At 47.4% G+C, this 13,906-nt stretch overlaps 2 protein-coding genes and 1 long non-coding RNA gene across 3 annotated transcripts; 2 read left to right on the top strand and 1 right to left on the bottom strand.

Moving 5' to 3' along the window:
- Positions 1-5,684: 5,684 nt before the first annotated feature.
- Positions 5,685-7,087, top strand: LOC136515941 (uncharacterized protein At5g03900, chloroplastic-like). Its single transcript, XM_066509387.1, has 6 exons — positions 5,685-5,732; positions 5,958-6,100; positions 6,399-6,485; positions 6,564-6,627; positions 6,832-6,975; positions 7,055-7,087. Exons 1-6 carry the CDS (start codon positions 5,685-5,687, stop codon positions 7,085-7,087), a joined length of 519 nt encoding a protein of 172 aa, XP_066365484.1.
- Positions 7,088-7,094: 7 nt separating this feature from the next.
- Positions 7,095-7,824, bottom strand: LOC136515942 (transcription factor RF2b-like). Its single transcript, XM_066509389.1, has 2 exons — positions 7,802-7,824; positions 7,095-7,650 (listed from the first exon to the last, which is right to left on the bottom strand). Exons 1-2 carry the CDS (start codon positions 7,822-7,824, stop codon positions 7,095-7,097), a joined length of 579 nt encoding a protein of 192 aa, XP_066365486.1.
- A 3,637-nt stretch (positions 7,825-11,461) lies between these two features.
- On the top strand, positions 11,462-12,081 carry LOC136517036 (uncharacterized). The gene is made up of 3 exons (XR_010774181.1): positions 11,462-11,588; positions 11,728-11,800; positions 11,914-12,081. It is a non-coding gene; the product is annotated as an uncharacterized lncRNA (long non-coding RNA).
- Positions 12,082-13,906: the final 1,825 nt, after the last annotated feature.

A 13,906-nucleotide genomic window follows, 5' to 3' on the forward strand; every position in this document is an offset into this window, starting at 1 on the left:
GGCCACGGCATCATGCCACGTCAGCACGAGAAGCCAACGTGGAGAGGTATGGACCTAGTGTTGACACCATTTTTTGCACGTGTCAAAATGATCAGAGTGGGCTAATCGGCAGGAGGAAAGTTACTGTATACGCTGACAGCCGATGAAAATCAGCTTGTAAAGATGGTTGCCGATGAATGGTGGTGATCGATGGAAAGGTTGATTTAGACTCGGGCGTTGCCGATAAGGTTGGAGATGTTATTGTCGATGCCGATGAAGGAAGGCTTGAAGACTACTGTCGATGAAACAGGAAGTATGCCGATGGAAAGGAGGTCGGTGAGAATTCCATCGTAATTGAGGCGGACAGGGAAATAGATAGGAGTTGATTTTCTTTTCTATATTTGTTAGAGTATGATTCATGTAAGAGTCACGTGTTTCCTTAGATATGGACTTGGTGTCCTAGTCGTATTTGGTTGTGTCTCTTTAGATCATGGTATAAATATAGATTGAGGGGCAATGTAATAGATAATCAATCAATATCAAAACCAATTTTTACTCCTATTTGCATCTACTTACTTTTCGGCGACTTCGTCAATTTGCATATTTTTCCTTTTTACGAGTTCTCATTGATTCGGCGAGTTGCATAGCTTCAGTGCGACCTTCGGCGATTCTCGAGTTCCACGTGAGTACCTCTTGGCCGTGACTTCCGGGCGTATTGCTGTTGTCAAGACCAAAGTGCTCGTATCTTCATCCTTGTCGATTAACAGGTCAAATCGACTGGCACGCTTTGGATATCGATTTGGGTATTAGCCCTTTGTGTTTGCAGATCCACTTTTGCATCAACACCTAGGTGATACGGCATACAAAGTTTATGGACCCAAAAAAGCACTTTGAAAGTTGATGGACCTAACCGAAATCTCCTCACAAGTTAATGGACCTCCGGTGCATTTAACTCTTAATAAATTAAATCATCACTAGACGAGCGCAGCGGCCACAACAAGGCCGGCGTCGGCGTAGTAGACTCTCTAGGCAGCGGGGCAAGGTGTGTCGCTCTCATCGGATATCGGCCCGGTGACAGCGGCCGTCCCCTCGTGAATCCCAAGTCAGCCCCAGCTGTTCCCTCCTCCGTCTTCACTAGTGCCTCCTCCGCCGGTCCCTCCTTCTCCACCTTCTTCACCGGTGCCTGTACCGCCACCGTGCCTCCCCTTCTCCACCTTCTGGATCAACTCAGCGAAGGAACGGAGGCGAGAAGGGTTTGAAACTCCACCGGCGGAGTGTTCGCCCGTAGAGTGCGGACAGTCCGATGGTGCCACCGACGCCCTATATAGAAAAGATAGGGTTTCATAGAGTGGACCGGATGCTGGTCACGTGGTGACCGGATGCTGGGGTCCTACATCCAGTCAGTGGCGGCAGAGAGCGTGCAGGCGTCGGTCTTCGACCGGACGCTGGCAGGGTGCGTCCGGTCAGGCTGACGTACAGTGACGTAGGCGACACAGAAAAGTTGGAGAAGGACCGGACGCTGATGCTACGTCCAATCGTGACCGACCAGACGCGTCCGGTCGTGACTGGTACCTTACGGGAAACGACCGGATGCTGGGGTTGCTGCGTCCGATCAGTTTGTGCAGCTGCGTCCGGTCATCACTTGACCGTTAAGATCAAGTGACTGAAGTTGAATAGAGGCGACACGTGGCGAGAATTCGTTGATCGGACGCTGAGGTCCTGCGTCCGGTCAATACGACCGGAGCGTCCGGTCGTCCCGAGTTTTGCCCAGTGAAAGGGTAATGGCTAGTTTAGCCCGTAGGGCTATAAATAGAAGGTGGCCTCGGCCATGGCTGGTGCTTAGCACCTCGAGGAAGGTGAATAGTCCTTTCCAAAATTAATCGTGTTGGCTAACCGAAACAAGTGCGGAATTAAAGCTATCGGTCTAGCCAAGACTACGTCCCTCTATTTATGTTCTCTAGCACCTTCCAAAAATACTAATTAAGCAACAAAGGTGCCGGGCTAGCTAGAGCTCACCTAACCAATTCTAGAAACAAGGTCACACAAACCTATGCCACTAGTACTTTAAGCAAAAAGGGAGCTCCTACACATGCTAGTAAGCAAAAGCACAAAGCCATCTAAGCTCACTAGCAATGCTCATTTACAAGGCAACTAATGTCAAATTAGAGAGCGCAGATACTTAGCTACATAAATTAAGCAATGTGACTAACAAGGTTACACAAACCAAATTAGCCACGCAAGGAAGCCACTTCTATGCTACACAAGCAAGAAGGTAACTAGTGAGCTACACAAGCTTAACTAAATACAAGAGCAACTACACAAGCACAATGTATATGAAAGTGATTATAAGCTTGTGTAACGAGGATGCAAACCAATAGGAAGAACAAGGTTGACACGGTAATTTTTCTCTCGAGGTTCACGTGCTTGTCAACACGCTAGCCCCCATTGTGTCGATCGCTCACTTGGTGGTTCAACGGCTAATTGGCATCACCTGCCAAGCCCGCACGTCGGGCACCGCAAGAACCTACCCCGAAAGTGAGGGTAGCTCAATGACACGCTCAACTAGAGTTGCTCTTCACGGCTCCTGCGGGGCGAGCACAATGCCCCTCACAAAGCTCTTCTCCGGAGCACCGTACAAGCTTCTTGCGGACTTCGACGGAGACCACCATCAAGCCATTTAGGAGGTGGCAACCTCCAAGAGTAACAAGCACCACCGGCTTGCAACTCGATCACCTAGTGCCACTCAATGCAACCTCACGATGCAATCGCACTAGAATCGCTCTCTCGCATAATCGAATGATCACTATCAAGCATATGTGATATGTCAGTCTGATCCATGCTAATCTTATCATTCATTTTCTTTTTCCTCAAGCATGTCAGGTGGTATGACTACTTGTAACTTGTGGTATGTCAGGCTATCTCATACAGTGCTATATCAAGCAAGTACATTTATTTTATCATATTTATCATCAAAAGGCTCCTAGTGCAACTCTTTCAGTTTACAATGATGCACTGAACCTGAGAAAGAAAAGGTTAGCATTGAGCAGGGACATTGGAGTTAAGCAATGCAAACATGTGGAGCTAGCTGAACAAAAATCCATGTGTCAATGCTTAATGGTACTCTGTATACTCTTAAATTTTGTGATATTTCCTTCAGTTCCAAGATACAACAATGTTTATATTGTGACATCTCCACGCCGCAACTGAGATGGCTGGAGGCGGGCCGGCGCTGCTAAGGGGCCGCGCCGCGCCGCGCCACGGCGGCGTTGCAGGGGTGCGGCACAGCGGCGCCCTGCGGGGCCGCGCCGCGCGGCCGGCGGAGGGAGCAAGAGGGCGGCGCTCCGACGGGGGTGGCGTCGCAGCTAGTGGAGGCCGCAGGAGCACTGGAGGCCGTGCCGTGCTGTGCTCGCCGCCGTCTGCCGAGAGCCCGAGAGATAGAGAGGAAACAAACTTGTGGACAGGAAGAAGACGGGTAGGTGAGGCGAAAGGATAGGGTTCACGAAGGGCCTGTTTGGTTTGCGTACTAGTAGAGCCTGGCTCGTATCTGAGAGCCTGGCTCAGATGGGATAGGCTGAGTGCATGCGACCTTGTCATGTTTGATTGACTGCGTCGACTTAGCCTGGCTGAGAAGAGATGCTGTTTGGTTGCTTGTATGAAGATATATTGCATGAGATAAAAATATTACAAGGTTATGAATATGATTTTTTTTTATTTTATGCAAATACACTCCTAAAGTACTTATTTTATCTAACTATGTCTTAAACATCTTTAAAATACATTAATATCACTTGATATTCACTAATCATACACTAACAGTGTCATTAGGTGTGAAAGCAGCAGCATCCAGCGAGCCAGGCCCGGCAGGAACGGCCGATTTGCTCGTTCCTGCAGAGCCTGGCCGCGGGGTGCCTCGTGCACGCGCAGAGCCTGGTTCAACCAGGTGAGTAGGCAACCAAACGGCCGGTCTCAACTTGCAGATGGGCTCGTTCGCAGCCGGCCGCTAACCCGCCTCGCTTGCCGCAAAGTTTATTAGCGGGCTTGCGGCTTGCCACAAAGATGCGGATCTTGCGGACAAGTGTTCCGCGGATACAACAAACTTGTATGCAAAACCCGCAATACCCGCAAGACGTACAGTACAGTATCTATGTATGGTGTACAAAAATAGTCAGATTTGCTGAAATACAAAAACAGTACATATCGAACGAGAATATTGTACATATCAAACGCGATTGGCTTGCCTGCGCAAAACCCGCAAGACCCGCATAGGCTCCAGATATGTACCCGCAAGAAATACAAAAACAGTTCCTGTGGTTTACACAGTTAGATTTGCCGAGGCGTCGCAGCAGGCTTACACTACATGAGAGAAGCAGCAAGCTTACACTACATGAGATGAGATGACAGCCCTGCCTGAACCTGAATGGCTGAATGCATGGGGGACGTCTACGAAACTATAGCTTCACTATGATTTCTCTTCGTATGACTGAGACCCGTTGATGGCGTCAGCAAAATATTCAACTGCAAAAAAGAATTGACAGGCACACCGATGATTCAGCAGGATTGCTGCACTTAGGGTCGAATGATATACATACATCGGATGAGAATCACAGTTACCTATATCATCTTGGTCTAGGGAATCAAGCAAAATGTCCGAATCTGAAGATATGTAGGGCATGAGATTATCTTGTATGACATGTTGACTGATAAAACTTACTCATCAGCTGAGAGTGATGAAGCAGATGTTGACTCAATATTGTCTCGACTTGGTGCTTCAACGTTAGCACTACCACTTTCTTGAGCATTCTCATTTGGAGAATATTTTGCCTTGTTAGATAACACCTGAGTAATCAAGGACAATAATATTAGAATTTTTTTTTCTCACTAGATGGACCAAAAAGATAAAATCATATAAGCAGTGCATAAATTTTTCATTACCACTTCATGCATGGCCTGAGCAGCTCTTATCTCTTGCCAGTATTCATCTGGTGACTTCAAGAGAATTGAAGACTGCCCTTCCTTCTTCCTATTAAACGATCCCATCCGAGCTCTACTTCCAGCCTCGTCAATCAGATCAATAGCCTTATCAGGAAGTTGTCTGTCAAGAATGTATCTTGCTGACAAATAAACTGCTGCATTGATGGCTTCCAATGTGAATTTGCATTTATGGTAAGTTTCATATTTCTCACGAAGACCCAGTAATATCTTCACAGCATCTTCCTGCAGTTAGTTTCAAAAATAGCTGAGAGAGAAATTTACATGTTAAACTACCTCACTTTCATAAGACAACCACAGTACCTGACTAGGCTCATCTACTAATACTGGCTGGAAGCGGCGGGCCAAAGCCTTATCCTTCTCAAAATGCATCCGGTGTTCATCTAGAGTTGTAGCTGCAATGCACTAAAAATTGTCAAATATGGCCTACACTTTCAACCCACCCAGCTAACGCTGGCCAAGGGCCAGGGGGGGTGAGGGGGGGGGGGGGGTATTACTGTTTTTTTTTTCTCTATTAGGTAGCATCAAAAAATTGGAATAAACAAACAACCCCAATCATGTCAGGTTCTCTACTATAAAATACTAGAAGATCTCAATTGACTTGCATGCCTAAGTATCTAATCCTTGAGATTTATTGCAAGTTTCCAACGAAGAAAAATGATAAAGGAACATGCAATGTGTGAGTAGATGTAAGAAAAAAGGTTCTGGGAAATGCCATGTCCTGGATGATGAAGGGTGCAGTGGTGGTTTCAGATGCCATGGAGGCATCAGCCAAAGCAAAAACACCCTTACATTACATGCACTAGTTCCTTCATTTGAGGTTGAGGAAGAAGGGGAATACAAGCATATGGGGTGCAACCATCACACATCAGTAGTACACAGCGAGTTAAATGTTGCCCACCTTAGCTGACAGATAGCTCTGCCTGTGCCAGCTACATACTAAAGATGGCATTTTTCTGAGTAACTTAATGGTTTTGTTTTTCTTATAGGGCAATATCCTGTATCGATTCCCATCGCTGCAACGTACTGCTTCATCAAAAAGTGGTAGGAGCAGGGAATATGTGGGTACCAAATGGTCAGCAATGTTCAGTGGAATTGAAAAGTACTTAGAGGAGAAACCGTGGAAATTCAGGTCAGTATATATCATTGTCATCCTTAGTGAAGTTGAACTAACCCAGGCTGCAATTTTACCAAATAAAGAAGTGTGAAACTCCCATGATATTTTTTTTAGATTTGTAATACAATTAGTGTATGTGGATTTTAAATATTATATTGTAAATACGTTACATCAGGAGCGTAATGCATGAGGATCTAGAGATTAGGCGTTGTTATATAGGTTGATTCATTAAGTGGTATTTTTTCATCCGCTCTAAATTTGCTATTTTAATCTATTCTATGCCCTTCCATACACCTACCTGATGATTTTGCAGTAAAGCGAATGCATCAGAGAAGGCAATGGTTGCTGGTTTGGGAGGACTCAATCTCTTTGGTGTCATCATTCTTGGAAACTTGTTGAAGTAAGAATTATAATAATTCTGGCCCCACATATCATTGATATGTAATGCTAACAATATGTATTAAAATTTATCATGAAGGCAAATGACAGTGACACCTAGTGGACTAATCTCATTTGCGGCACAGTTATATCCTTTGCTTCAGGTATGGCTGGGCTTGATATGCCGGTTTAGTACATATCGTGGTCATTACTCTAGTCACTCCATTTATGCATATTTGGCCTGACAGAAATCACTAGCCCTTCTCTTTTTAAGGGAGTTTCCAAATGTTGTGAATGTTGCAAAATTGATGATTATTGAATTACCTATAAATTAATGATATGTACTGATACAATGTGATCATTTCTAGATATACGCTGGCTCCTTTTTTGCAATACCTTTATTTAGATGGTTTCTGCTACGCAAGACCAACAATAACATTAGAAAGAGGAATAAGGCCAGAGAACAGCGAGCTCAGGAACTCGTGTCACCAGATTCTTCTCTAAGAAGAAAGGTAATAACAATTGAAGTTCCACAACTCTATGTAATTATTTTTCCATTACCCATGTGTGGATCTGTTTGGAGAAAATCAGGATGGATTTGTAGCATTCACAGAAACCTTATAGACTAGACTTATTGCCGCATGGTAATGGTAACTAAAGAAATGGATGGATTGCCGCGATCGAGGATGCAGTACCTCTTGGCGCGCTTGGGATCGATGGCCGCGAGCTCGGCCAGCTGCTCGGGAGTCATGGCCTTCTTGGCCTCCATGACCTCGGCCAGCGACGCCGCGGCATCCTTCCCCGCGCCGCCGCCGATGCCGGGCGAGAAGAAGAGGCCCGAGCCGTCGACGGAGCTGCTGTGGCGGTGCTTGGGGCGCTGCGGAGACGAGGTCTCGGCGGCGCCGTCGCGGTCGCGGTTGGAGGGCCCGAAGGACGAGATCTTCTCGATGTCCATGAAGGTGGAGAAGAGGTCGTCCTCGGAGCCGATCTCGTCGAAGGCGTTGCCGTCAGGGCCGCCGCCGCTGCCGCCGAGGCCCAGGTCGTTCGGGAGGCGGAAGGCAACCTCAGATCTGGCCCAGCGGTGGCGGTGGCCCGGCGATGGAAGGGAGAGCAGAAGAGGGCGTCGCGGGTCTCGCGGGTTGCTGCGAGCCTTCTCACTCGCCCAACGGGCTCGGAGGTCTGGAAGTCTTCGGCCCACAAAAAAATTGCAGCTGGTCCACAACAGCCACGAAGCTCAGTTTTGCGGGACGGACGAGCGGGTTACGTTAGGCCGGTCCCTGCATCCCGCCAGCCTGGTTCAGGTGATGCAGGGAACCAAACAGGCCCGAAATGTTTTACCTCGCGCGCCCGTCGCCTTCCATTCGCGCGCTTCTTTTTGCCATCCCTCGCTTACACGTGGGCCATGCTGAGGTTTGGAGCGCGCAAGTTTGGTTTTGGTTGGGCGCCTGCCGTGTTTCTGACGGTGCAGACTCCTTTCTGCCTCGGTTCAGTGTAAACGTCAGGAAAGAGAGAGCGCTCGTGACGGGAGGTTCCTAGCCGACGGGACTGGTCCTTGCCGCGGGGAAAGAAATGATCTGGGGTACTGCCACGTCACGGAAGACCGGGGTCGTCGTCGACACATTGGCGCGTGGGTCCGAGACGTCGGCGTCGTGTCAGCCGACGCAAAGTGCCTAACATCGGCGCGGTCGGACTGAGCGCCGAGCTCTGGCCCCATCCGGAGCGCGGCCCAGGCGGCCCAACAAAGCACGGTGGCCCAGCAGCTCGGTGTTGGGTCACTTAACACCGAGCCTCCAGACCTCGGCGTGACCCGACTCAACGCCGAGGTCTGGACCCTTTAGGCCGCGCCGAGGCCCCTTCTTCTTCCTTCCTTCATTCTGAAACCGCCGGCCTCCCTCTCTTTCTCTTCTCCCCCACGCCGCCACCAAACCCTAACCCCCAAAATCGACCCCCGATGCCACGATCTCGGCTCCCGAAGCTTCCTCGAGGTAATGGTCCCTCCCCTCCTCCATTCTATCCACGTAGATGTGCTTACATTGTCCCTAATCATGTGGAATCATGGTTGTTTGGTGATTTGGTATATTTGTGTTTGCATTTGCAAAATGTATGGCAAAGGATGATTGAGTGCATTGTTGTTTAACTGTTTTATGTGATGAACATGTTAGGTTAGTTTGGTTTCTAGTTATTTTGGTCATTAGGGTTATTTGTTTATTGTAGGTGTCATTAGGGTTAGTTATTTGTTGGTCATTAGGGTTACTATGTATTTTATTTATTTGTTGGTCATTACATTTCAATTTGTTATGACTAGAAATGATTATGTTGTTGGGGTTGAAAAACGATGAAATGATATATTTTAGTTTCTACTTATTGGATTGAAATATATTCATATGTTACACTACTTGTTGTGTGATGGCTGTAGATGGATAAATTAGTGAGGTTGCATTATGGAGGCCGTATTGTTAGGACAAGAGATGATAGTTTGGAATTTCTAGACATGTGTGAGGAGTTGTTGATTTTTTCTGAAACACCATCTTTGACCCAGTTAGTGGAGCGAGTGAAGGTTAAGTTAGGCTGGAATGAAGGAGACGTGCATGTTCAGTTTGAAGGTGTCATAGATGTTGGGTCGTCGAAGGGTCCTCGGATCAAGCGGTTGCTCAAAATTACAAACGAGTCTGAATGGAATGATTATAAGGCAGTTGTATTGGCCTCAAAAGTGCGATCTTTGGATTTAGTAGTAAGTAAGGAGTCCGGCTTAGGAAATGATAACTTCGAAGCATGGTCATCTTCCCCCGCTCACATAGGTTATGGTCCTTTGCCTGAAGAAGAAATACTTGTCACACAACTAGGCTACGGTGGAGATGAGGAAGAGAATCCGGTTGCCGATGGTGAGGGCAATCATGATAGTGATGAAGAGGATGATGATTATGTAATTGTTGATGCAGAAGAAGGTTTGGACGACGCTAGCGGAGACTTTTCTATTGAGGATGAGCTTAGCGACGAAGATGATCTTAGTAGTGAAGAAGACTTTGGTGATGCTAGGGCTACGAACCATTTTGACATGGAGATAGCTGGAGATGATGAGTCCTTCGTAGAGGAGATAGCCGAAGACTCTGATGACGATCGCCCTGTTGGTCGTCTGAATTTAAGGGAAATAGAGATATTGTCTAGGGTCTTGCCTTGGAGAGATCCACTAGTTGGTGATTTCGAGGACCTTAGCCATGGTCATAGGGCAGTAGCTGATGGTGGGCCAAGTGATACAACTGTGCCTGATGTTAGCGGTTGCCTCACCATACGGAAGGGCATATTGTTTGCTACCATGGATGAGTTGAAATTATGGTTGCAAGAGTACTCCATTGTACACAACCGACCTTTTAGGGTCATCAATTCATTCAAGGAGAAGAGGTACACTGTTGCTTGTGAAGAACAACAGTGTGGTTGGAGAGTATGTGCTAGGAAGACGAAGGCAGGCAAATGGAAGATTACCTCAGTGAAGCAACCACATGTTTGTGCCACTGCTGAGGCAGAAGAGAACCATCTGCAGCTCAATTCTAGGTTCATTGCAAGGCAATTATGCCCCGTGGTGAAGCATATGCCAACCATTACGGTGTCTGTGTTGGTTGAGATCATCTTCCAACGGTATAATTACTATGTCAAGTATGGGAAAGCATGGAGGGCAAAGTAGCGTGCACTGGAAATAATATTTGGAAATTGGGAAGAAGCTTATGAGCGCCTCCTTGTAATGTCGAACGCAATGAGGGCCGTAAATCCTAGGATGCACTTCGAGTATTTACCTAAGGAGGGTGAAACAAGGAATGGTAGCCAGGTTTTTGGAAGGGCGTTTTGGGCATTCGGGCAGAGCATCGAAGCATTCAAGCATTGCAGGCCCGTCGTCTCAATTGACGGGACCTTTCTTACAAGGAAATTTGAAGGCACAATGCTTATTTGTATTGGGACAGATGCAGAGGACCAACTTGTGCCATTGGCCTTTGCGATTGTTCGGAAGGAGGACACGGATAGTTGGTGTTGGTTTCTCAGGCTAGTAAGACAAGTGGTAATTGGTCTGGGACATGATGTTTGCGTGATATCCGATAGGCATGCTGGCATTCTGAATGCCGTAGAACAAGAGATTCCTGGTTACGGCCAAATACATCACCGGTGGTGCACCAGACACCTTGCTCAGAATCTTATAAGGCGTGATCACACAAAGGACAACTTCAAATTATTTGAGGAGGTTTGCAGGCAGCAAGAGGTTCAATTATTCAAAGACAAGTTAGATGCCCTGAAGTTAGCCACAAATGTTGATGGCAGGCAATTCTTGAGCGAGTTGATGGCGTCGAAGGATAAGTGGTCACTTGCATATGACACGGGTGGTTGGAGATGGGGCTTCATGACTAGTAATATGGCAGAGATGTTCAACAGCCTTCTAAGAGGTTGTTGTGGTCTGCCTGTGACTGCTATTGCCTCATTCACCTTCTACAAGTTGAATTCTTGGTTTGTTTCGAGGAAGAAGCATGCGAGGTCTCTATGGACACAAGGCAAAGCTTGGCCACTTTTAGCATCTCAGGAACTAGCTTTCTCAAAGAAAAAGTCTAAACGACAGAAGTATTCATGTTTCGATCCGATCAACCATGGATATGAGATTCTAGAGGGTGGCGGAACTAACATTGGTGGTGAAGACCGTGGTGCTCAAAAACATAAAGTAGTGATCAATGAGAACAAGTGTACGTGTGGGAAACCGATCATATACCATAGGCCTTGCTCCCACATGATTACAGCCTGTCACCTTAGACGTGTTGACCCTGAGGTCCCTCCCCGTATGGCTGCGGAGTTCTCTTTGAGGAACCTAATGAGCACCTGGAATCCTCAGTTCGAGCCATTTCTTGACGAGAGTCAATGGCCTACTTATGATGGCCCTAAGTATGTGGCTGATCTTGATTTACTCTGGAAGAGTAGAGGACCTAGGCGGCGGAAGCGGTTTAGGATGGACATGGACCGAGCCACGAAAGGTAGATCAACCACGAGTAAGGTTGGGAGACATTTTGTAGAGGACACCCAAAAGAGCTGTTGCTCTGGTTGCCATAAGCCGGGCCACAATAAGAGAAAATGTCCTGAACTACTTAGACAACAGGTATCCATCAAGCTAGCTACTAGAATTGCTTTGTGTAATGATACATTGGTTTACTTTTGTTTTTTTATTTTTATGTTACTTCGTACCACATACACATGCTTTAACTTATACTAATGGTTTGGCATTGCTTATGTTGCAGGATGGATCGGTTCCCCCTTCTTGATCCAAGGTTCGATGAGCACCACCGGGCTCGGAGGATCGAGAACGGAGAGGTATATTCAACAATTCATATGAAAACACTGCATTTTTCATGTTTTGCTCTATAGTCCATGCTCTTTATAAAGTGACATGAACTAATACTTTTTCATGCTTGTTTTTTTTGCAGGTTTTGAATGTGCTGAGGCCAATGACACATGAGGCCTCTACGACCATGGTCTATGATGAGAGGTACACGCCCCTCCTGAAGCTGGCGAACCTTGCTACCGTTGCTCGTGTTTGTCATCGAGGCACGCCACCTTTCAACCCAGCGGCGCTGACGGCGTTGATAGATCGGTGGCGTTTGGAGACACATAGCTTTCACCTACCATGCGGGGAGATGACGGTCACTCTCGAGGACATTGCCATGATCCTTGGAGTCAAAATCCGAGGATTCCCAGTGACAGGAGACACGGAGTCTGAAGGATGACAGCAGCAGGTTGAGCACTTCTTGGGATGGCCCCTAGCGGCAGTTGAGGCTGGCAAGAAACGGCGCAGCAGTGGGGTGTCCCTGAGGTGGCTTCGTCAGCAGTTTCGGGAGTGCCCACCCAACATAGACGCCGAGACCGTGACATACTACTGTCGGGCCTACGTCCTCCACATGTTAGGTACGGTTCTCTTCCCTGACGGCACTGGAGACACAGCGTCCTAGATGTACATCCCATGCCTTTTGAACTGGGAGGATGCCGGTAATAGGAGTTGGGGCTCGGCTATACTTGCCTTCCTGTACCGTCAGCTTTGCGAGGCTTGCCGCCGTCCTGGAGGCGTGCACGCTACAATGTCAGGCTGCATCACACTGTTGCAGGTAATAAAGCAAAGTTGTACAAGTTACCACTACAATTCAATGTTTTTTCTTAACAAAAGTGATTAACATTCATGTTTCCACTCTTTTTTTGCAGATTTGGATGTGGGAGAGGCTTCCAGTTGGGAGACCGCATCAGCTTGATCCCCCACAACCTTGGTTTCCTTAAGGAGACGCAGTTGTCGCCCCTACCATGGCACACCTCTACGAGCGAGCCCACCGAACATACCACGTGTCACGCCATGCGTACATCAGCTTCACCAACGAGCTGGACACCCTTTTGCCACAGCATGTAAGTTTCCCACCCTTTTGCCCTAATCGAGGATATGTGCACAAATTGAGCGTCGACTAGTTGATGATGACGTTGTGTACAGGTTCAACGGAGCCCATATCGGCGGAGGCAAGTAACGGATCTCAACTTGAGCGCCTTGTGCATGGCAGACGAGGACGTCTGGACGATGAGGACCCCCCTTATTTGTTTCTATGCAGTGGAGTACCATCTCCCTCACCATGTAGCACGGCAGTTTGGTAGGCTGCAGCCTTCTCCGCTCGATGATTTCTCCACCGGTTGGTAGCTCCACAAGTACGTAACATACAATATTTTGTTCGTTTCACATGAAAGAATCATTGAGTAGGCCTTCATATTGCCGATTTGGTGTAAAATTTGTAGGTTCAACAAACAAAAAAATAAGAAGATCACCAACTGGCAGCTAGAGCACCAGCGCTACATTGATGAGTGGATGTTGATGGAGCAGAACAACATGGGCATCCACGCTGTCCATCGTGACAAGGCATTCCATGATTACCTTGTTTGGTTTGGTCAACGAACAAGGCTTCAATTGAGGCCCGCTTGGACGGAGCAAGACATTGCTGACATTGCGAGCGAGGATGAGGGCAACAACCCATATGACCAAGCTACCCGAGAAGGCAGGCAAGTTGAGATCGCCCCTGCGTTAGCAAGAGCTGTAAGTGATACAACTATTTCAATCTCTGAGGTCTTTACTGTGATAGAGACTTAAATTATTGTTTTTGTTGCATAGAGCATGGAGATAATGAGGATAGTGGCCGACCAAGGAAGGGCATTGATGATTCCTATGGGCGATCCTGATGAGGCCTCCATGTTACGACAGCACATTCAGGTAGTCTTCTCTCATTCAGTTGATGTTACATCTTTATATAGTTTTGCGACCAACCCCACTTACTAATAGTGCTTTCAAAATGCAGCGTGCCATGCATCGCCTACGAAAGGTAGCTGCACGCCTTGGATGTAGACATTCCCCGGATGTGGCAGTCCCACAACAGCTTGGTGCTGGACCTTCTA

Source organism: Miscanthus floridulus, chromosome 17 (genome assembly GCF_019320115.1).
Source record: "Miscanthus floridulus cultivar M001 chromosome 17, ASM1932011v1, whole genome shotgun sequence".
Taxonomy (NCBI): Eukaryota; Viridiplantae; Streptophyta; class Magnoliopsida; order Poales; family Poaceae; genus Miscanthus; species Miscanthus floridulus.